This window comes from Zootoca vivipara, chromosome 13 (genome assembly GCF_965207765.1).
Source record: "Zootoca vivipara chromosome 13, rZooViv2.hap1.1, whole genome shotgun sequence".
NCBI lineage: Eukaryota > Metazoa > Chordata > Lepidosauria > Squamata > Lacertidae > Zootoca > Zootoca vivipara.
The window spans coordinates 11,529,623-11,552,507 of record NC_142596.1 but is presented as its reverse complement, the minus strand read 5'-3'; the positions used below and the strand labels follow the sequence as shown (position 1 = coordinate 11,552,507).

Below are 22,885 nucleotides of genomic sequence, written 5' to 3'. Positions count from 1 at the left end.
GATACTGTTTAATATACACCTCTGATCCTGATCTTTGAAAACTCATAAAGAAGCCTAAAAAGATCTAGTTTTACCTCTCAAATGTGTGTATGTCTGTGTATGCACGCACATTTATGATCTTCACAAGATAGAAGATAAAAGGTGAACTGTGGCTAAACTGATTTATCATGCCCTGCAGCTACAAGAAATATGAAAATGCTCTGTGCAGAAGGGTGTGAGCAGAATGTGGGGGGGGGGGGTGATTTCGCTATTATGCTCGTTTGCTTCTGAATTTTGCCAAGGGAAAACCCATTCATTGCAACAACTTGCTTTTCTATGCTGTCTGCAGACGGATTCTTTCTCCAGAAAGCTCAACAGATTGCATAGCTGCCAAGTTTTCCCTTTTCTCGCGAGGAAGCCTATTCAGCATAAGGGAAAATCCCTTTTAAAAAGGGATAACTTGGCAGCTATGAGATTGGCTGAGGTTCCCTGATTCTGCCTTAACAGCCGTCCCCCCCCCTTTTTTTTAAAAACCCACCTAACAGATGAAATAATGCTGTTCTCACTCTCCAGCCTTGATGATTGCGAAGCAAAGCTGCTGCACGTCATAAATGTGAATCATATGCCTTGCACATCACTTAAACAGATGCCGCTTGCAGAATAGAGATATAGATCACCGTCAACGCGCTTGACCTTTCCTCTGCTTAGAATGGGCACAGGGGCGTTCTGTGGGTGGAGATTTTGTATGCATGCAATTCCGGAGGCAGGAATCCCCTGCCTGTGGATTTCAAGGCTTGCTGCTGGCTCGGAAAGAGCAGCTTTATCCAACAGGCTGGGCTGGGCTAGAGAGCTGCGTATAGGTCCAGGTGGTACACGCATGCTCCCACATCCGCAGCCCCCCTCCCTCCCTCCCATTCTCCTCCCTGATCTCCTCCCCTTCTTTTTCCTCCCACCCCTGTCCGGAGATTTCAGCGGGGAAAGGACCTCGCTCGCCTATCGATCAGGGCAAGGGAAGAAGAAGAGGCGGCTGAGCAATAAGGGCTCGAGCCTTATCCCGGAGCAGTGAGCTGCAGCTGCGGCTCCTGTGATTTCAGCACCAAGAGTGCTGGACAGCTCCCATTGCGGCGGGCGAAGGTACCGCTGCCAGTTGGGTTCAATCTAGGTCCGCCAAGGGAGGCATTGGCACACAAAGCCTGCTGGAAAGGAGGAAGGGAAGCATTTTTTTATCTTACTGAAGCAGCCAGGGGATCCTCTCCTCTCTGGTTTTGCCGCAAACCTTTCTCCAAAGCCACGGTCAGAGCAGCAAAGAAGACCTAACACACGGGAGGATGCTTCTCAAGCTGTCTTTACTGATACCGGTGCTGGCACTGATTGTAGGCCAGGCACATGGATTCCCCAAGCCCGAGGGTACTAGAGGAGGTAGGTACTTAAGAAGGTAAAAGGTACAGCACCTACTTTAAAAGGCATAGCCCCTATTTTGAAACTTCCCAGTGTTGGGTAGGTGGGTCATCTCTTCTGATCATTCATTCCCTCATAGCTGTGAGAATGGGGACGCGTTATTTTATTTTATTTAACCAAGTTATTTTATTTTATTTAACCAAGTTTCCTCTAGTAACTATTGACATATTACATGCCATTCTGTTTTGAAATCACTGCCAAGAGTCATAGCTGTACAAGGTGGATAAGTGTGCCAAGGTAAAAAGCAAAATGGCATATTTCTCTTCCACCCACCCACACCCACCCCAGATAATTGGAAGGAAATGAATGTTTATTCTAAGGTTACCAGATTTTTTTCAGTGAATCCGGGGACACTTTTCAACTTCCTACTAAATAAATGGATTTTGTCAGGGGACTGATTTGTAAAACCGGGAACTGTCCCCGGGAAACGGGGACATCTGGTAACCTTAGTTTATTCTCTTTTATATGCTAGATTTTCTTCATTCTGGAGTGTATTCTGAGACAGCCTGATCTGTAGTGCAGCAGTTTCGAAAGTCTCTCTTTGTGGGGATTGCTCTGAATGTCATAAAATCTTTTAATCTCTTGATTATTCCAATCCGATTAGATTACTGCTATTTTAGTCCAGCTCTTATGTGCATTTTTCTTTGTGTGTGTGTGTGTGTGTGTGTGTGTGTGTGTGTGTGTGTTGGTTTTCTGCTTGAGAAAATGTAGGAACAGTCCAGTGTGAAGGAGATATTCAAGGCTAATTTCCTAAACAAAGGCAGGAACCAGGCAAACTGTACCCTCCTTCCTTTCTGTGACGTACAATGCAATCCTACGCATATTTTCTCAGAAGTTCAGTGGGGCTTACCTTCTGAAAAGTATGCATAGGATTACAGATTTAGCTTCAGCATCTTCAATATTTATATCTCAGGAATTGATGTTTAAATACATGCAGGGTATTAAGGGTAGGTTGTTTAATACTATAACTTGTTTATTGTTAGAGTGGGGGGGGAAGCTGCATGCCACAATTATATGTATATTTGTGTCTCTTTTCTAGATAAAGCTTTACACAACAGAGAATTAAGTGTAGAGAGACCACTAGAAGAACAGGTAGGTAAAACCAGTGTTTATTTATTTATTAAATTTATATCCTGCCCTTCGACCCAAAGGAGCCCAGGATGGTGAACACCCAAATGATAAAACAAGGGAATGTAAAATAAAATAAAATAAAATAATAAGACTAGGGAGGGATGAAGTCTCATGTTGTCATAAAGATTAATAATTATCCCAACTAACTTGTACAAATATACTTAGTTGTAAGCCCACAGAGTTCAATGGCTCTTACACCCAAGCAAATCATGGCAGTCTTATTTGTGCTGTGAGCTTTCAGCAGGTAAGAAATGTAACGGTGCAATCCTAACCACGTCTACTCAGAAGTAAGTTTTACTGAATCAAATGGGGCTTACTCCCAGCTAAGTGGGGTTAGGATGGCAGGCTAATTCATTGAAGGAATGAATCTGATGAAGTAGACTCTTGGTGTGCTAAAAGCTCATGGCATAATAACTGTGCTAATCTTCTGAAGGTGTCCTAGGATTCTTGAATGTTTTGCAGGCTAGCTAGAGTTCAAGAAGAAAATCATTTAACTAGTCAAACAAGAACATGTTTCCAGAGCTCACTTCTAGCCCAGCCAGTGTCTTCTGTCATGGTAACTTACAAATTATTCAGTAGAAGCATATAGCAGGGAAATCCAATAGTGCTCCATTCTTTTTCACTTACCCTGAGCATTTGTCTCGTACAGGCCATATTTACTCAGAGGTAAGTCCCACTGTGATCAACATGGCTTACTTAGATTCATAGATTCATAGAATTTCAGAGTTGGAAAGCACCCCAGGGGTCATCTAGTTCTAAGCAACATAAAAGGCTTCAGAGCACTGTGAACGCAATAATTTATATCTTGGCTTCACTCTGCATTGATTTCAGATGCTAGTAACCTCTGGATATGCAATGTCTTAACGGTATATAAGGGAGGTGGGGGGATTCTTGCAAGAACTGTTACCTTCTAGCCTTCATAGCCTCTTTCAGCCATGTGAATTGAGTGTCCTGTTCCTTCTTTAAAGACACATAAATGAGGTTATAAATAAAAGTATTTCTGAGCATGAGGCATAGCTGCCAAGTTATCCCTTTTTTACAGGGATTTTCCCTTATGCTGAATAGGCTTCCTCGCGAGAAAAGGGAAAACTTGGCAGCTATGGCATGAGGTGCCTAATCTCCCACCAGGCTGATCAAGTGTAGCCTGTCTCCAAGGACTAGAGTTTCCTGCCCAGATGGAATCAATAGATCTTAAAGCCTGATGGGTTTCTTTTATTTATTACACACACAGTTTATTTCATTTATATCCCACCTTCCCTCCAAGGAGCTCAAGGTGGCATACATGGTCCCCCCCCTCCCAATTTTATCCTCACAACAACCCTGCTGTTAGGCTAAGAGACAGTGACTGACCCAAGGTCACCCAGTGAGCTTTATAGCTGAGAGGGGACTAGATCTCCAGTCTCCCAGCCCTCAGTCCAACCACTCTGGCCACTACCCCACAATGGCTCCCTGTCTCTCACTCTCTTTGTTCCAGCTTGCATTCAAAGCACAGTTGTACCTTGGTTTTCGAACAGCTTAGTTCTCGAACGTTTTGGCTCCCGAACGCTGCAAACCCAGAAGTGAGTGTTCTGGTTTGCAAACTATTTTTGGAAGCCGAATAGCTGATGGGGCTTCCACGGCTTTCAATTGGCTGCAGGAGCTTCCTGCACACAATCAGAAGCCGTGTTTCGGTTTCCAAACATTTTGGAAGTCGAATGGACTCCCAGAACAGATTCTGTTTGATGTCCGAGATATGACCGTCTGTATCTTATAAAAGTCATAGTTCATTTTCAACCATATCGGTATATTACACCCAGAGGCTTTAAAAACAGACAGGCTGTGTTTAGTCCTACAAACCCCTCCCAGAGGGCAAAACCTGGTCCATGGTATACTGACCACCCTTTGAACCGAACAGCAAGGGCATTTTAAGAATGAAAGTATGCAGGATTTTTGGAAGAGATGAAAGAGCCACATTTGGGGGCGGGGGAGAAGGAAAGTACCCTCCTAAGTTCTTTGTGCCTTCTTATAACCTTCCAGCCACTGTACTTTTGATAACTTAAACGTTATGCAGTAATAATCCTTGTGACCTTTGATGTATGCAAGTGGTGGCTAGCCCTTTGGGGGGCAGACTGAGGGCTGCAGTGACCCACAACCAAGCCTCCAAGGGCTGCATATCATAGTAGGCATATAGAGTGAAAGTGAGTGTGGCAAAAGCCGCAATTCTCAAGGCTGCCTTCCAAAAGGCTTTCCCATCAGCTGTTGTATACTGTTTTAATCACTCAATATTCATCATTAAAATTAGCAACGAACAAACAAATCCCCAAGCACATTTTTTAAATAAACATTTTAAAATGGGCAAATTAGAGAGGTGCCAAATCAGAGAAACACACACACAAAAAATCTTTGGTGTCGAAACATCACTACAAACTATGGCAGCAGTCAATAAAAATATGCCATTTGACATATGTTTATTCAGAAGGACGTCCTACTGTACTCCATAAGATTTACTCCCAGGAAAGTGTGCAGAGTGTTGCAGCTTTGAATGCCACCCCCCACTCCAAGTCAATTTTCAAAAAAAGAGCAGCTTCCCACAAAAGAAAGACAGGAAGGAAATTCTCCATGAAAAGAGCACAAATTGGCATTAAAGGGTCTAGTCCAGAATCTTTTCTTTAGGGAAATGCTTCCATCACCTCCTGGAAAAAGAACAAAAGACGCTGTGGTGGGAAGTGGAAGGGCTGTGGCTCAATGGGAAAACATCTGCCTTGCATGCAGAAGGTCTCAGGTTTGATCCCTGGCATCTCCAGGTAAGGCTGGGAATATCCCCAGCCTGAGACCTTGGAGAGCCACTGCCAGGCAGTGCTAAGCTAAATGGACTCAGCGTCAGGCAGCTTTGCATGTTCCAATAGGTTAAAAGAAATAGATTGGAGGAAAAGAACTACACATGATTCATTCCAGTACAACAGAGACGGTGTGTTTATATACTCATAAACTATCTTTCTCCCCAAAACAGATTGCCGAGGCAGAGATGGATAAAGTGAAAAAGCCAGCCTCTACAGGTAAATCTTTGTGCTTCTTCCCCTTATTCATTACACACTCATACTGCTGATTGTTTAGAGGTATGAGATGGTTTATTGGGCACCTGTGCTGTACGTCTTCCAGACAACAAGCCGGAATTCAGAAATTACTCATTTGCTGATGACCTGAACCTGCTCAAATTGGCAGCAGAAAAAGAGAGGAAGGAGAAGGAAAGGGAATCAATCAGGAGCTCCTTGTATGACCAACAGCTTGCCCTCGAGGATACAGATTCCACCAAGAGCCGGAGGCTGGTTGATGATTATGACTCCACTAAAAGCAGCCCGGACTATAAATATCAAGGTAATTCATTAGTCTTCATACACCAAGCTTGTGTATTGAGTGTATATTGCATATAGGGCCTCTCCAGACGTCTATTTCATTCATGCTTCTTTGTGCTTGTGATGCTGTTGGGGCAGTCATATGCAATACCATTTTCGATACTATTTGCACACAGTCCTCTGACTGAAAGTTGAGCATTTAGAGAGCAATCCAATGCTCAAGAAGGTGATGCAAGGCAAGCCAGTGTAAATGAAGCCAGTGTGAAGTTATGCCAGATCCAAACCCGGCTCAGCAGCAGGGCTTCTGCTCTGCCTAAGCCTGGCAGAAGGGAAACAAGCCTTTAAAATAGCATCTCACACTGGGTTGCTGGATCACATGACCAAGCTGAAGAGGCTTAGGATCCAGCCTAAGTCTCCCCCCTCTAAGCCTGCTTCCTTTGGGGGACTTAAACAGGCCTTGGCCAGCTTTGCCTGTGTATCTTTCACTAAACTAATATTCGATTGAGAACCGCCCAGAGTGGCTGGGGAGACTCAGCCAGATGGGCGGGGTACAAATAATTTATTATCATTATTATTATTATTATTATTATTATTATTATTATTATTATAAACTGGAGTTGGGGACTTAATGCTGGCAGAGCCTGGCAGAGCTAGAGAACCTCAGCATCATAAGCCAGCAAATTTTGCCATATTATGTATTGACCCCTTAGTGTTCCACTCTGCAGTGGAACACTGTTCACTGCAGAGATGCAGCAGACATCCTCACTTTCAAATTTCAGGTGCCGCTTGAAGACTTTTTTATGCTGACAGGACTTTGCAGCTGATTAATTTTTATTTTTGATTAGCCAGTCACCTGAATGATTATCTGTGTATGTGTGTGTATGTGTGGAAAAAAAGAAAGAAAGAAAGAAAGATTTATGTTTTAACACTGTGCACCACCCTGATATTTTATGATACAGCAGGAAAAACATATTTTCACAAAGCAAATAAATAAATTGGGGTATTCAGCCCATGAAAATGCCCAGGGACACCTGACCTTACAGTACTACTGCGTAGACAGAGAGTCATTTGCAGTAGAGTCACGTGGGAGAGGATCACATTTCATAATGACATAAACAATGTAAAACAGCAAAGTATATCACACAGAAACAGCTTGTGAGAAAACTCTTGAATCATATTGATGTGATCAAAACAGTCCATCCATTTCTGGTTTGGCCTTCTATCCTTTGGTATCATGGGGGGGGCGGGGTGTCAGATCATCACTTGAAGTAAAATTGGGGAGGTTCAGTCCAAGCAAACTTTAAGAAGCCTTGGTCTTGGCTGTTGCAAATTTGCACCCCAGAAGCCAGGCAAGTCTGCAAGCACAGTTTGGCGCAGGAATAACATCCCAGCCTGTCATCAGGGATCGCTTCCAAATGCAAAGCAATCTTCATATGCCAGTGGAACTACCGGGTATAGATGGCACGAAATGGGCTTCTTCCAGTGCATCATTATTCCATAAACACTCTCCTTGTCTTGTTGCATACTGTGAATTTGCCATTATGTTTTGCCAATATATTAAGGCAATATGGACAACACAAAATATCATATATTATAAAAGCAATCTCAGTTCTCTGGATGCTTGTGTAGCTATTCAAATAACACCCATGCACAAGAGTAGAAAGTAGCAGCAGGTTCGGGGGAACTCTAAGCTTTGTAGATGCACCCAGAAAACCCCATAGAAGAAACACCCAAGAGGAAGGATGCTGAAAACAGCACAATGGAGCATATTCAGTAGCCCTGGGATGCTTGCTTCTTGTTGGGACAGAGAGGAACGTAAGACTAGGAGGAAGGGAGGAAGGAGTGAAACATCCTGAAGAGAAGTGCTCTGCATGGCAACATTTTATCGCAGGCTCCTCTTGGGCACACGGTTGTCTATGGAATTCCAGTTTATGTATACTATTCCCTTCACATCCATAGAGCAGGCAACTGCTCAGTTCGCATAGTTTTGGAAAGTGCAAATTTGGTAAATGTGAATTTAAATGTGAACTGAATCCAATTTATTCCCCTTCCCGGTTGACTGCAAATAGAATTAATTGAGTAACCCTACAGTTCTAATTATTTGAGAGACAATGAATCTCTTGACATCATTCATGCTTATATACTTTTCTGCCATGTCCCCTTAGACTTATGTGGGTGTTTGTTTTGACAGCTAAAAAGCCCTTATTTCTTAAGACTTTTTTCAGTTGATGGATGAACTTCATCAACCAGAAAGCACAAAGCCATGTTGATAGATGGCGGCGTGAGATTTTCTGCACCCACACCAATAATTTGACTGTGCCAGACACTAGCATCTAGCAGACCCCTGTATTTGCAAAGTTGACAAATGATGGAGGTCAGAACAGGCCATCGACACTGCAGTGTTTCTCTCACCATCAGTCATTTTCTCATATAGGAAAGTATCTAGAAGAACTTAGTCCAGTTTCACCTAATGTTTTTACCCATGCAAAAGATAAACTCATCAAACATAGTAGAGTAGAGCATCACTTGGTCAACCTGTGATACTTTCAGATGATCCAGATGGACTCCACCAACTTGATGGTACTCCATTAACAGCTGAAGACATCGTTCAGAAGATTGCCATGAGGATATATGAGGAAAATGACAGAGGAGTCTTTGACAAGATCGTTTCCAAGCTTCTAAATCTGGGACTCGTAAGTTTCTGGGCACCAGTTCATTTATGTTATTATGCCTGGTTTTTCCCCTTTCTTATTTTAGTCTTAGTTGCTATTTTGAATGAATAGTTTGATCCTGAAACAAATGGATGTTCTTTTGTAGCAGAGCTTGGGCTTTGAGCACTGGTTTCAATTTGCATCAATCTCACCCTGCAGTTAAACCGGCTATTTGAAGCTTAGCCATGCAATGCAAGATGCCAAGTTCTTGAAAGGTTTTATAATGGGCAAATAAGCCCAGAAGGAAGGGGGGGGACACAATAATGTGAGAAACAGTCCCTGTAAAGGTCCAACCCCTAACCAAGGCTGCAGATTACAGAGTGACTTGCAATATTTATAAAAAAAGAATAATCTGCAGGGCAAATATTACTGGATATAAGGCATAGCACTATTGACTTCAATAAAACCAGGCTATTTAAACCAGCTGAGTTGAAGTCTAAATTGATTTGCTTTGCTTATCATTGTTGAAATAAGATGCAAAAGGACTTTATTCAGAGAGGCGGCAGGCTGGTTTTTTTCACCTCCTGAAGCTCTGACTGTCCTTACGAATACTTGTGGCAGATGTTCCGCATCGTCTTAAGCCAATGGCACTGCTTCAAACTGCGCGCAATTAAACCATCAGCTGCATCAAGCTAGACACTATTGATTTCCAAGGGAAGGCTGCAAATTCAATTTGAAATGGATGTCCCTAATTCATTCTTCAGAAGTCCCTGTGTGAAACAATTTGCAGACCTGAAGGGAGATTGATAATTCAGCTCTACTCTCCTTTTCTTTCCCAGATCACAGAAAGCCAGGCCTACACACTGGAGGATGAAGTGGCTGAAGTATTGCAGCAGCTCATTGCTAATGAAGCAAACGATCGCGAAAAGGCATCTGAAGATCTTGGTGACATTCCAACCAGAGAAGAGAGTAATCCCAATGAAAAACAGGAGGAAAACATGGTAATCCCTATGTGTTATTTTACCAGATATTCTAGTAAAGAAGCTGGCAAAATGCGGGCTAGACAATGCTACCATTCAGTGGATTTGTAACTGGCTGGCTGACCAAACCCAAAGGGTACTCATCAATGGCTCCTCCTCATCCTGGAGAGTAGTGACTAGTGGGGGGGGCACAGGGTTCTGTCTTGGGCCCAGTCTTATTCAACAACTTTATAAATGACTTGGATGATGGGCTTGAGGGCATCCTGAGCAAGTTTGCAGATAACACCAAATTGGGAGGGGTGGCTAATACCCCAGAGGACAGGATCACACTTCAGAATGACCTTAACAGATTAGACAACTGGGCCAAAGCAAACAAGATGAATTTTAACAAGGAGAAATGTAAAGTACTGCACTTGGGCAAAAATAAAATAAAATGAAAGGCACAAATACAGGATGGCTGACACCTGGCTTGAGAGCAGTACATGTGAAAAGGATCTAGGAGTCTTGGTAGACCACAAACTTGACATGAGTCAACAGTGTGATGTAGGCAGTTAAAAAAAGCCAATGCAATTCTGGGTTGCATCAATCGGAGTATACAATCTAGATCAAGGGAAGTAATAGTACCACTGTATTCCACTCTGGTCAGACCTCACCTGGAGTACTGTGTCCAGTTCTGGGCCCCACAGTTCAATAAGGATACTGATGAGCTGGAACGTGTCCAGAGGAGGGCAACCAAAATGGTCAAAGGCCTGGAAACGATGCCTTATGAGGAACAGGGAACTTCCTGACAGTAAGAGCTGTTTGACAGTGGAATTTGCTGCCAAGGAGTGTGGTGGAGTCTCCTTCTTTGGAGGTCTTTAAGCGGAGGCTTGACGGCCATATGTCAGGAAAGGTGTTCCCTGCTTGGCAGGGGGTTGGACTGGATGGTCCTTGTGGTCTCTTCCAACTCTATGATTCTATGATTCTAGTTTCATCCCATTTCCTGGAAAGCACAAATAGGCCCACTCACTGATCTTTGCTTTGGGGAAAATGTGACTTCTAGACTGAGCAACTTAAAGAGGTGCTATTAACATTAAGACAGCCATTGGCAATATATTGAGAATTTGGATCCCTTCCAGTCGGGATTCAGGCCTCATCATGGGACTGAAACTGCCTTGGTCGCACTGGTTGATGATCTCCGGTGGGCTAGGGACAAAGGTGAGAGCTGTTTCCTAGTTCTGCTGGATCTCTCAGCGGCTTTTGATACCATCGACCATAACATCCTTCTAGACCGTCTAGAGGGGCTGGGAGCTGGGGGCACTGTTATACAGTGGTTCCGCTCCTTTCTCCTGGGCCGTGTTCAGAAAGTGGGGGGGGGATGAATGTTCAGACCCCTGGGCTCTCACTTGTGGGGTGCCACAGGGTTCTGTCCTCTCCCCCATGCTTTTCAACATCTACATGCAGCTGCTGGGAGAGATCATCAGGGGGTTTGGGCTGAGTGTTCATCAGTATGCAGATGATACCCAGCTCTATATTTCTTTCAAATCAGAACCAGTCAAGGCGGTGAAGGTCCTGTGTGAGTGGAGGGGTTGGAGGATGGATGGTGGCTAACAGATTGAGGTTGAATCCTGACAAGACAGAAGTACTGTTTGGGGGGACAGGAGGCGGGCAGGTGTGGAGCACTCCCTGGTCCTGAATGGGGTAACTGTGCCCCTGAAGGACCAGGTGCGCAGCCTGGGAGTCATTTTGGACTCACAGCTGTCCATGGAGGCACAGGTCAATTCTGTGGCCAGGGCAGCTGTTTATCAGCTCCATCTGGTACACAGGCTGAGACCCTACCTGCCTGCAGACTGTCTCGCCAGAGTGGTGCATGCTCTAGTTATCTCTCGCTTGGATTACTGCAATGTGCATACCTGCCAAGTTGCTGTCAGAGAAATAAGGGACCGGGCCGGAAATAGCAGACCAGAAGTAGCGCTGCTGCCATTTTGGAACTGGGTGGAGCATGCTCAGAAGTGACTTTTAATGCTGCTTTGCCCAGTTCCAAAATGGCCGCCGCGCCAGAAGTCGCACTGCAGCCATTTTGCAACTGGGCAGAGCAGCATCAAAAGTTGCTTCTGAGCATGCTCCGCCCAATTCCAAAATGGCCACCGCGCCAGAATAAACCGGGAAGAAACAAAAAAAATCCGTTTTTTCAGCTAGGAACAGCTGGAAAAACAGGGATTTCCCGGGGAAAACGGGAGACTTGGCAGCTATGGCAATGCGCTCTATGTGGGGCTACCTTTGAAAGTGACCTGGAAACTAAAACTAATCCAGAATGCTGCAGTTAGACTGGAAGCGGCCGCCAAGACCATATAACACTGGTCCTGAAAGATCACACAGTGTTCGTGCTGACCTTTAAAGCCCTAAACGGCCTCGGTCCAGTATACCTGAAGAAGCGTCTCCTTCCCCATCGTTCTGCCCAGACACTGAGGTCCAGCGCCGAAGGCCTTCTGGTGGTTCCCTCACTGCGAGAAGCCAAGTTACAAGGAACCAGGCAGAGGGCCTTCTCGGTAGTGGCACCCACCCTGTGGAAAGCCCTCCCACCAGATGTCAAAGAGAAAGACATCTACCAGACTTTTAGAAGACATCTGAAGGCAGTCCTGTTTAGGGAAGCTTTTAATGTTTATCAGATCATTGTATTTTAATATTTTGTTGGAAGCCTCCCAGAGTGGCTGGGGAAACCCAGCCAGATGGGCGGGGTATGAATATGTTGTTGTTGTTGTTGGAATCTAAAAACCTTCCAGTTTTGTCCTTTTAGTCCAGCCTTCTGCTTAATACAGTGGCCAGCCAGGTGCCTCTGATCACTCACAAGCTGTGTATGAAAGTGTGGGTGGGTCCCTGGAGTTTGTCCCCAGCCTTTGGAATTAAGAGGAGTATTAGGAACCTGCTAAGGAGAAGGAAACTGACAGCTAAGTGGGCTTTCCTTCTTACTTGCAACCAGTCCAGCAGCAAGAAGGAAGGAAGGATGGGGACAAAATTAGAATGAGTTGGCTTTGCCTGTTCTTTGCTCTGGCTCCCTCTACTGTTGGCCTCCCTGCCTTGCACCCTATCAGTCCCAATGGGCACCAGCCACCACTGGGCATCCATATTTACACACTTCTGTTGTTAATGTCTTACATGGAGGCTACGAAAAATACTGATCAAGATGACACATTGGATAACACGTGGACTTCCTCCAACATCTTGGAAAGAAGAAACGAACTGCCTCCTGAGGATAATTTTGAAGATCTCCAGTATTTCCCTAACTTTTATGAGCTACTGAAGAGTCTCAACACAGGTGAGTCTCATACAGGCTGAAATATCTTCTGACGTTTGGTTTTCTGGAACACCAACTGCCTATACGCTGATGTGAATGTGAATGTGTGTGTGTGTGTGTGTGTGTGTGTTTTAATTTAAAAAAAAAGATGGTAGAGACCCATCAGGGCCATAACATTTCCAAGGCTTGCAAAGCCATGTAATGAGGTGAAACAAGTCCCCTGATTCAGGCAGCACATGGGGCAGAGGGGAAGTGATGAAGGTGGGAACTGATGTGTGAATGGTGCAGCAAGACCTTTTAAGTGATGGCACCCTTACCCTTCATTAGGGCTGCGTTTCCGGCAGCAAAATGCCTTGCTCCGGCTAGAGATGGGGGAGAATTTCAATTCCATTTGCATTTAAAGCTGAACCTACCCAAAAGAATACATGGATAAAAGCACACCCGCCCTTTGAAATTCACACTTCTCTGAATTTTGCAATGCAGTTCTCCAGTCAACTAATATGTTACCAAATTGCATATGCCAGGATAAAATCTGCATTCAAATGCATGTATTCATGAAGGTAACACCCCAAAATGCCTTTTTATTAGGGGAAATAGCTGTACAAATTTTTGAATATTAGTGTTCTAGCACCATTGAATATCACTTCTAGGCTAATCCAGCTGTTCCAAACTTGGCAAACAGTCCATGTGTGCCCATTGAGGGGACGGTGTACAAGTGACATTGATGCTTGCCCTCGCAGCCCTGCCCTCACAATCTCTGCAGCCGCTGATGTTCCAGCATATCATCGTTAAGATTATGCAACAGAACCAGCCACCTCTTCTTTATCCCTGGGCCAATCAGTGGCCCACCTAGGAGAGCAGCACTTTCCCTGGCCCTGATGAACCTTTGCACAATTCAGCAGGGAGGTCATTGTCACTCGTACATCGCCGCTCCTCCATCCCATCTGCACAGCTCTCTTGCTTTTGTCCCGTCAGCCCGCATCAAGCCGGGATGCGGAAGAGGCTCCTGGAATTGCAAGCGTGTGCAGAAATGGGAAGCGGTGCCTTTTCTCTCTCTCTTTAAAACAAGTGGCTGTGGCAGCTCTGAAGCTCTTCTAGCGAGGTCCCCTGCCAAGGCTGAGTGGTTTTCCCCACCTCTTGCCACTTGACGACAGGCTACTCAGCTCTGTATTAATCTGCCCTTCGGTCATCTTTCGCGCAGGTGGCTTCCTGCATAGCTGTCCCTGCCAGGGTAGGGAAATTTCATGCTGCTAATGCAAATGTATATGTAATAGGACTTTGTTCAGTCTGCATTTTTAATCAAGCCGGCCTGATTTGCACTTCCTGGAGTAATCACTGGGCTGGAAAGGAGCTACCCTTCAGTTTTTGCACTTCTTTAAATTTTGCAAAACAGTTATTGGCTAAAAGACACACACAGAGAGAGAGAGAGAGAGAGAGAGAGAGAGAGAGAGAGAGAGAGAGAGAGAGAGAGAGAGAGAGCAAAATATGTATTAGAAGTCATAATTTTAAATGCTGAAATGCATACGACATGTTATTTTATGGGGAAACATGTACAAAAAAATGCACTTTTAAAAAGTAAATTAAAAGGATTAAAGTAAGCTACAGAAATGGATGGAACAGGCTTATGAACTATGTGAAAAACTGACATGGACCAACAAAAGATTCATCCATCCCTTTTGTGTATCTTTTTTAGGGATGGATGATCAGTCTGTTGCACAGAGAGCAGCAGAGATATGGAAAGTCAGAGACGGCCTGTGTGGTATAGAGCTTAGAAGGCTGGAATAGGACCTGGGAGAGCAGGGTTCAAATCCCACTCATTCATGAGGGTCTCCTTAGGCCTGTCACTGTCTGTCAGCCTTAACAGACCTGGCAGAGTTGTTATGGGGGTTAAAGGAGGGGGAGAATAATGTACACTGCCTAGAGCTCCTCAGAGAAACTGGTGGGGTTTAGATAGATGAAAGAAAGAAAGAAAGAAAGAAAGAAAGAAAGAAAGAAAGAAAGAAAGAAAGAAAGAAAGAAAGAAAGAAAGAAAGAAAGAAAGAGGGAGGGAAGGAGGGAAGGAAGAGGGAAGGAAGGAAGGAAGGAAGGAAGGAAGGAAGGAAGGAAGGAAGGAAGGAAGGAAGGAAGGAAGGAAGGAAGGAAGGATAGAAGAAAGGTAAAAGAGGAAAGTGTGCATGCTATGTTACAGGTTTTATGAGAAGCTACTGTTTGGCTCCCAGACCTCCTTTGTGATTCTAGTCCTTCTGATCTATAAAGTGCAACCCTATGGCTCACTCCATTGTAAATGTGTGGGAGGTTGCAGTCTTACAATGCTGCAATCGCACCTTAGAGGTTGCTGGAAGAGAAAGAAAAATAGGCATAAAAAGACAATTCCCTGGATGCCAATATCCACATTTGGGGCAAGTTCTCTTTGGTGAGAGAACCCCAGCAGAGATTTAAAATCACAAAATACGCAGCAGAGTAAAGCATGGAAATATAAGTTGTTAGACCTTTAAAATTTGACCTTCCAAGTTCCTTCCAAAGTTCCCCACTTCCCCTAGCATAGAAAAAGACAGTTTGCTAAGTTGAAAATGGTTTACTTACAAACCCTTCAAAGGTCAAATTCCTTTTGGGCTTTTGCATACAACAATCATGAAACACGGGTTACCATAGTTCCAAAGTGGTGAAAGTTCCTAAATTATTTGTATCAGAACACAAGGATGGATAGCAGAAAGAAGCCATGTGGTTGGAGTGTGGAGCAGCACCAGAGTTCACAAACACTATTATTATGTATTTTGTGTTTTTATCTTGTATTTTTATGCTGTGAACTACAGATGAAGGGTGGTATACAAATTTGGTATATAATAAAACAATACTAATATGGCATTAACCCCTTCATGCATTCATTAGACTTGAGCAACTTGGTTATATATGAGGCTGGTTAGCCTACAGAGATTACATTTACTTGAGAGCAAGTTCCATTGAACTGATTGGGACTTGTGTAAGGTAAGGTAAAGGACCCCTGATTCGAACCGCCAACCTTCTGATCGGCAAGCCCAAGAGGCTCAGTGGTTTAGACCACAGCACCACCTGCATCCCTGGGACTTGTGTACACTCAGGTGTCAGCCCCATTCTTTTACATTGAACTTACTCACAAGTGAGCATGAATATGACCACAACCTTAAAGACATTCAGAGCTGCAGTAACATATTTAATACTGTTGTCTCTTGGAGAGGAAGATAGAGCAAAGGGAGACCAGAGGTAAAGGGGGATAGACCTCCTTTGTAAACGTAAAGGGACCCCTGACCATTAGGTCCAGTTGTGACCGACTCTGGGGATGTGGCGCTCATCTCGCGTTATTGGCCGAGGGGGAGCCGGCATACAGCTTCCAGATCATGTGGCCAGCATGACAATGCCGCTTCTGGCGAACCAGAGCAGCACACGGAAACACCTTTTACCTTCCCGCTGTAGCGGTACCTATTTATCTACTTGCACTTTGACGTGCTAGGTTGGCAGGAGCTGGGACCGAGCAACGGGAGATCACCCCGTCGCAGGGATTCGAACTGCTGACCTTCTGATTGGCAAGCCCTAAGCTCTGTGGTTTAACCCACAGTGCCACCCACGACCTCCTTTGTAGAAGAGGGTATTCCTATTTCAGAAGGTGCATTTATTAAAATGCCATCTGCAAAGGGAAGCCAACAGACTAAAGGCAGAGGAAGATCTCCTCCCTTAAACCATATTGCCCCCGAGAGAAAAGTGGGGAGGTGGGCATGCATGACTAAAATATCAAGAGGATTCCATGTTGAAAGTTGAAGGGGGGCCCATCATGCCCTTGCTTACCACAACCTGTGCACATATTCACACATGTGCTTTGCTTATCAACACAGAGAAAGAAGCCAAAGAAAAAGAAACCCTCATAACGATCATGAAGACTTTGATAGACTTTGTGAAGATGATGGTGAAATATGGAACAATCACACCAGAAGAGGGTGTTTCGTACCTAGGTAAGAACACATTCCTAACTCCTTGTAACAACAGTTGCTCCCTTTGTGCCACGAATACTGGTGATTAAACTATCATTTGCTCATCATCAGGGTTGTAAAATCAGTGACCTTTTCATGGCAATTTATTGTAAGTAGTGTTGAGGTGCCGGGTTTCTCTGTTCTTGGTCATGGCATGAAGCGATTTCAACCAGAATAAGACTGAACTTGAACAGATTGTTCGCCCTAAGCTGTGGCCCTTTACTTAGGGATGGGGGGTATTTGATTTTGTTTGCATTTTAATGAGAAACTACCTTTTGTGCACTGTTCGAACCTGTACATGAACAGAAACACATCAATCCTTCAGAATCTGCACTACTTCCTATTTTGTGATGCACTTCTTCATCCGGAAAATGTGTACCACAAATGCAGCCTATTGTATACAAAAAGATGTGTTTGAGTCAAAACTGTATACTAAAATGTGTCTATTAGAAGCTGATACCAAAATACTGACAAGTTTTCATGAGGATTTTAAAAAAAAACCCTGACTTTATGACCAAAAGCAGAAAGAAACTGGAACTGACATTCATTTTTCTGATGCTCCATAACAACAGAGCATTTCCTGACTGCAAGGTTTCCAATAGAAAACCTGTATTTCAGATCTGCTTTTCCTGCTGTTACTCAGTACATGTCTATAGTGAGCTACTATCTCCAGTTCTTGGTGAATAGAACCTTATGACATTTTCCTGTGATCAGTTTTAGTTCCCATTCAGTAATAGCCCTTGAAGCCAGTGGCCATCAGAACTGCTTCTGATCACTTGTGTTTTACAAACCCAACAGTTTGCCTTTAATGGGATCTAGATGGATTTGGAAACAAAGTGTTGGCCAGGGCTGGAAGTACACATTAAATAACAATCTGTGAGGCAGCCTGGTGGAGAGGCAGTGCTGCGTGGTGGGGAGGGGGTGGAATGAAATTCCTGCTGTGGCTGCATATACAGCAATGTCTCCACACGCTTCAGTGGGCTCATTGGATTGCAATCCTTTTGGCAACTCAGAATGTTTGGGTGGGTAGAAACAGTGGCGAAGCTGCATGCTCTGGCACCAGGGGTAGAGAGCACGCAGAGGCATCACTGATGCGCACCTTGGGGGCGTGGTATGCACCCGGGGGCGTGGCACATTACCCACAGGGGTGTGGCGTGCGTCCCGGGGGTTTGACGTGCATCCTGGAGGTGTGGTGCGCTGACCAAGGAGGCGAGGCGCCCAGCGCGGTGGGGGTACATGGTGCGTGTCTGGGGGTGGCCGCAATGGTACCCTTCTCCCTGATGGTGCCAGGGGTGGTGCACTCCCCCTGCATGCCCCCCGTTCCTCCGCCAGTGGGTGGAAAGCCACTTTGCAAGTACCCAGCAGATTCCAAACACCTGACACATGATGCATCAGGGAGAAACAGTAGCATGATGTGCTGTTAGATGGCTTCCTGCAAATGGTAATAAATGGCAAGGATTTAGACTGCAGTCTCGTGGGAGTAAATTTCCTTGAAATCAACAAGAGTTGATTCTGAGCAGACATGGACGGGATTCAGACTAAACCTCATCTTTTTGTACCACTCCTGTTCACTGCCTTTCTTAGCTGTTCAGCTGCTTTGACAGTGTAAGTCATCTCTTTGGCTACAGTAAGACCCAACCAATCAGGGATCACACAGCCAGCATCTTGTGGCCAATCAATTTGGCCATCATGAAGCCAAATCAGAGTGACGGCCATGTTTTGTGCTCTCACTTGAAGTACACAAACATCTCCCCCCAGTCTTTCACAGGCCTCCTAAACTATCAATGAAAGGCGAGGTGTGCGTTTTGCAGGAGCAAAGTTTTCAGAATGCGCATGCGCCATTTGGCTCAGCCCAAGTTACTGTGAACTAGATGACTGATGGTGGAATGTGTGAACCAAGTCCATTGAGAAGTACTATGTTGGAGGCTATGTGAGAGTTCTATCTGTTGCTTGACCTGCAGTATTCCATTCACATAGACAAGTCATTCCTAACTGTTAGAGTACTGTAGTTGGGTGATTATCATGATTCTTTTATAAATTGCATTCTACACAAGTTTCTCAAGGCAATGTACAAGAGAAGGGTTAAAAACAACACAAATGACAGCAAAAAAAAACCAGAACAACAGCAGACAATACAATATAGGATAGACACACATGGCAGAGAACATGTCGCCCAGCTGGGAAAGCTAATAATAATAATAATAATAATAATAATAATAATAATAATAATAATAATAATAATTTATGTACACCCCGCCCATCTGGCCGGGTCTCCCCCGCCACTCTGGGAGGCTTCCAACACACATCAAAATACATAAAAATATCACAGACTAAAAACTTCCCTAACCAGGGCTGCCTTTAGGTATTTTCTAAATGTCAGGTAGTTGTTTATCTCTCTGACCTCTGATGGGAGGGTGTTCCACAGGGCGGGTGTCACTGCTGAGAAGGCCCTCTGCCTGGTTCCCTGTAGCTTTGCTTCTTGCAGTGAGGGAACCGCCAGAAGGCCCTCGGCGCTGGACCTCTGTGTCTGGGCAGAACAGTGGGGGTGGAGACGCTCCTTCAGGTTTACAGGACCGAGGCCATTTAGGGCTTTAAAGGTCAGCACCAACACTTTGAATTGTGCTCAGAAACGTACTGGGAGCCAATGTAGATCTCTCAGGATTTGTTGGAATTAAAATGTCTTGGCAGGAATGCCTTTCCGCAGAACAGGTGTATCTGTGATTAAAGTGTTGAGTGGACTTCTGATATCTTGGGAACTTGCAAAAGAAGCTCTCTCTCTCCCAGTAACAAATTGGCAGCCCGTGCAAATCCCACAAGCAATGCTGGGATAGTTTGTCCCAACATGCAACCAGCTGCAAGCCTCCAGACCAACCTCAAGGGTAGCCCCACAAAGAGCGCATTGCAGTAATCAAACCCATGAGGCTACCAGCGCATGGAGAAGTGTGGTCAGCAGTCTCCATCCAGGAATGGACTTAGCCGCCTTAGCAACCGGAGTTGGTAAAAGGCTCTCTTAGCACCAAGGACACCTGCGCCTCCAGGAGCACCCCCAAACCACACATGATGAACATGCATGTGTGAGCCAGCCCCGAGAAAAACCTAGCCACAGCTGTGGCTCCGCTCTGCTCTGCTAGTTTGTGGTGCTCAGGGCAGTGTTGTTTGCTATCGAAGCAGTCAACTGTGGTGGAAGGAAAACACTCTCTCAAATGCTGGGCTATTTTTAGCAGCGCAGTTGAAAAGTGACTCTATTTTTTACCTTCAAAACGCTGATCTGATATTCTTCTCAAGAGGCTTAAGAAACCATGAGAATATGAGCTTGGTATAGCAAGGGGGGAGGAGCAAAGTGCTTTGTTGCCAGAGCTGCTGTGATTTGTGAAAAGGTCTGATGTGTGCATTTCCTTGGGAACATGGACTGCTGCTGGGCAGAGAACTGTTGCTGTGGGGGAGGGGGGTTAAAGGGAAGCCCCACACAATACCTAGAGAATGATGTTGAAGAAGCACTGGCTTGAAAAGTAAACCACAAAAAGTGGATTATTTGCCAAAATCCATTTTGGAGCAGGATTAACAGCCAGGGGGATCACTCGTGTCTGAGGTTCTTGCGGCTACTCTTGAGTAACAATGCTCCACACCTGCTTGTCCTTAAGGTGTTTTTCAATGTGCATTCTATTTACAGTCTCTGGAAAACATGTCTGCTTAGTCTGAGTCAGAACCTCGCAATGGCTTCTTTCTGTTTCGCGCCCAACATAGCAGCTTGGGAACTCCAAAGCGCCTCCCCCTTGTCCTACGGGGTGCCGTTCGCCTCAATTCAGGCATCGGGGGGAAGGGCTGTCCTTCTGACTGCTTTCCCGTCATTTCCTCCCCATCTGCCTCCCTCTCTACTCGGTGTTGAGGCTCTTTGACGCTGCTAGAGCCTTGTCCCTCCCTCTCTGCTTCCTGACTCCTGTAATCTGATCCGCTACTGGACTTACTGCTCTGAGAGGAACTCGACCTGATTGGGGGGGGGGGCTGTTCCCTATGAGCCTTCCCCCTTACAACTCGTATCTGCACTTTTTGATACTGGAAAATGGTGATATCACTTCCCTTTTCTGCTATACTAAGGTGGCTGTAGTGGGCCATTTTCCCCAGTTGGAGGTTGGGTGAACTAGGCAAGGAGTCCTGGAAAGTGAGAAATCTGTCGGAAAAGGCAATGACCTCAGTGCTGGGAATCACCTGGGAAAAGCAGTGATGGAGGTCACTAGAGGTGGCAGCTGCTTATGGCTCCACCAAAGACTGGTCCATCTAGATCAGGCATCCCCAAACTGCGGCCCTCCAGATGTTTTGGCCTACAACTCCCATGATCCCTAGCTAAGAGGACCAGTGGTCAGGGATGATGGGAATTGTAGTCCAAAACATCTGGAGGGCAGAAGTTTGGGGGTGCCTGATCTAGATCAGGATTAGCAAACTGACTGAGAGCAGCTCTCTGGGGCTTCAGGAAGACGTCTCTCCTAGTCCTAACTGAAGATGCCAGGAATCAAACTTAGGACCTTCTTCATGCTAAGCAGATGCTCTACCACTAAGCTGCAGTCCTTTCCTTATTTCTGTTGTTGTTGTTGTTGTTGTTGTTGTTGTTGTTGTTGTTGTTGTTGTTATTTGTACACCGCCTTCTTCCATAAATCCCAGGGCAGTTCACAACATGAAATGACAATATAAAAACCACAAAATACATAATAAAAATAAGAACAACTACAAACCAATAATCCCCCCTCCCACAACACATTTAAAAAGGGCATCAGATGTCAATAAGCCAAGGACCTGGTGGAAGAATGTTTTGCATTGTATAATGAAGGTCATTCATGATACATTCCAGCCATTCACATGAGGGCAATAAACAGTAAACAAGGCTGTTGACATCAAGCCACTTTCCAATCATGGGCAATGACCCAGTAAGTCTGTAGATTAGATCTGGGTTTGATCCAAAGCAAACTAGATTCTCGGGGCTTAGAATTATTGGGGGCACTAGAGGTTGACAGGATGCCCCGTTCAGTTAAGGGTCAACCTGCTGAGAATCAGTACCTTCATCCTCGTACTCTGTTGACAGACAGACATGTCAGAGACAGTGCAATCTATTTCTGACTTTGTCAGGCTCTTCTCTTTCAGGGGCAGCTTTGTAATCAGCATGGATTTTTGCTGCTGCCTCCTACAAGGGGTTCAGAGTATCACCCATCACTTTTTATTGACTAGGGACAAGGGCAAATCAACATAGGTACCACCCCTTTTACCTCTTATGAGATTATATGTAAGGGATCTGCTGTAAACAACAACCACAGCGCACCACCACCAACAACAACCAGCAATATCTATAAAGTTAAACAAGACTATCTGGTTTTAGAACAGGCGCATTAAAACACCACCTCTCCACTTTTAGGCTGGAGCTACGGACCTGAATTATGCATTAAAGGCAATAAATCATTTAGTAGACCATGTCACGTGCTTCTCAAGCTCCTTGCTTGACAATCTGCAGAGACAGTTACGTTTAAAAGCACATCTCGGTAGCAGCTGGTCTGGGATTTGAAGGCCCAGCATTATGTCATCCTTGCCAGATCTCTCTCCAGGGAGAACAGTCTTGAAGCATCATTCAGTGGATGAATTAGGTCTCAAATCCAAGGCTCACTGAAAGGATACTGAGGCAACATATGCAGTTGTATTCTTCTGAATCTGTAACCTATGCTGACCTTTTAGTCCCAGAATCACATTCTGTCCCCCTGAGCCATGTTCTCTTAAGTGCTAGCATCCATGTGCAAAAGCAGGCGCATCAGCCTTGTGTGCGCACAAATTCATAAGCATCAGTCTGTGCTTTCTGTAAGGTTCTGTTTCTCTGTTGCCTAATCCGTCAGTAGCCTTCCAAGTGGGAATCCAGTTTCATTCAATGGGTGTCTCCTAACTTATTTAGTGACAAGGAGAAAGTCAAGCCAACCATGTTCTGGGGTTGCTGGTATTTTTTAAGAATACCAGTGCAGGCAGCAAACTAGGTGTGGATAAAAACAGGGGCGTGGGTTAAGGCCATGTGCTATGTATTGGGAAATCTCCACCATCCAGATCAGAA

The 22,885-nt window shown here is 45.0% G+C and overlaps 1 protein-coding gene across 1 annotated transcript in view; it reads left to right on the top strand.

The window, feature by feature from the left end:
• The first annotated feature begins 761 nt into the window (after positions 1 to 761).
• The window catches only part of SCG3 (secretogranin III), a 46,729-nt gene continuing 24,605 nt past the window's right edge, over positions 762 to 22,885 (top strand). Inside the window, exons 1-8 of the mRNA XM_088656788.1 lie at positions 762 to 1,398; positions 2,477 to 2,529; positions 5,558 to 5,603; positions 5,707 to 5,922; positions 8,451 to 8,593; positions 9,391 to 9,552; positions 12,673 to 12,826; positions 16,672 to 16,788. Coding sequence (XP_088512914.1) covers positions 1,308 to 1,398; positions 2,477 to 2,529; positions 5,558 to 5,603; positions 5,707 to 5,922; positions 8,451 to 8,593; positions 9,391 to 9,552; positions 12,673 to 12,826; positions 16,672 to 16,788 — 982 coding nt within the window. The 5' untranslated portion in view covers positions 762 to 1,307. The remainder of the gene's footprint in view (positions 1,399 to 2,476; positions 2,530 to 5,557; positions 5,604 to 5,706; positions 5,923 to 8,450; positions 8,594 to 9,390; positions 9,553 to 12,672; positions 12,827 to 16,671; positions 16,789 to 22,885) is intronic.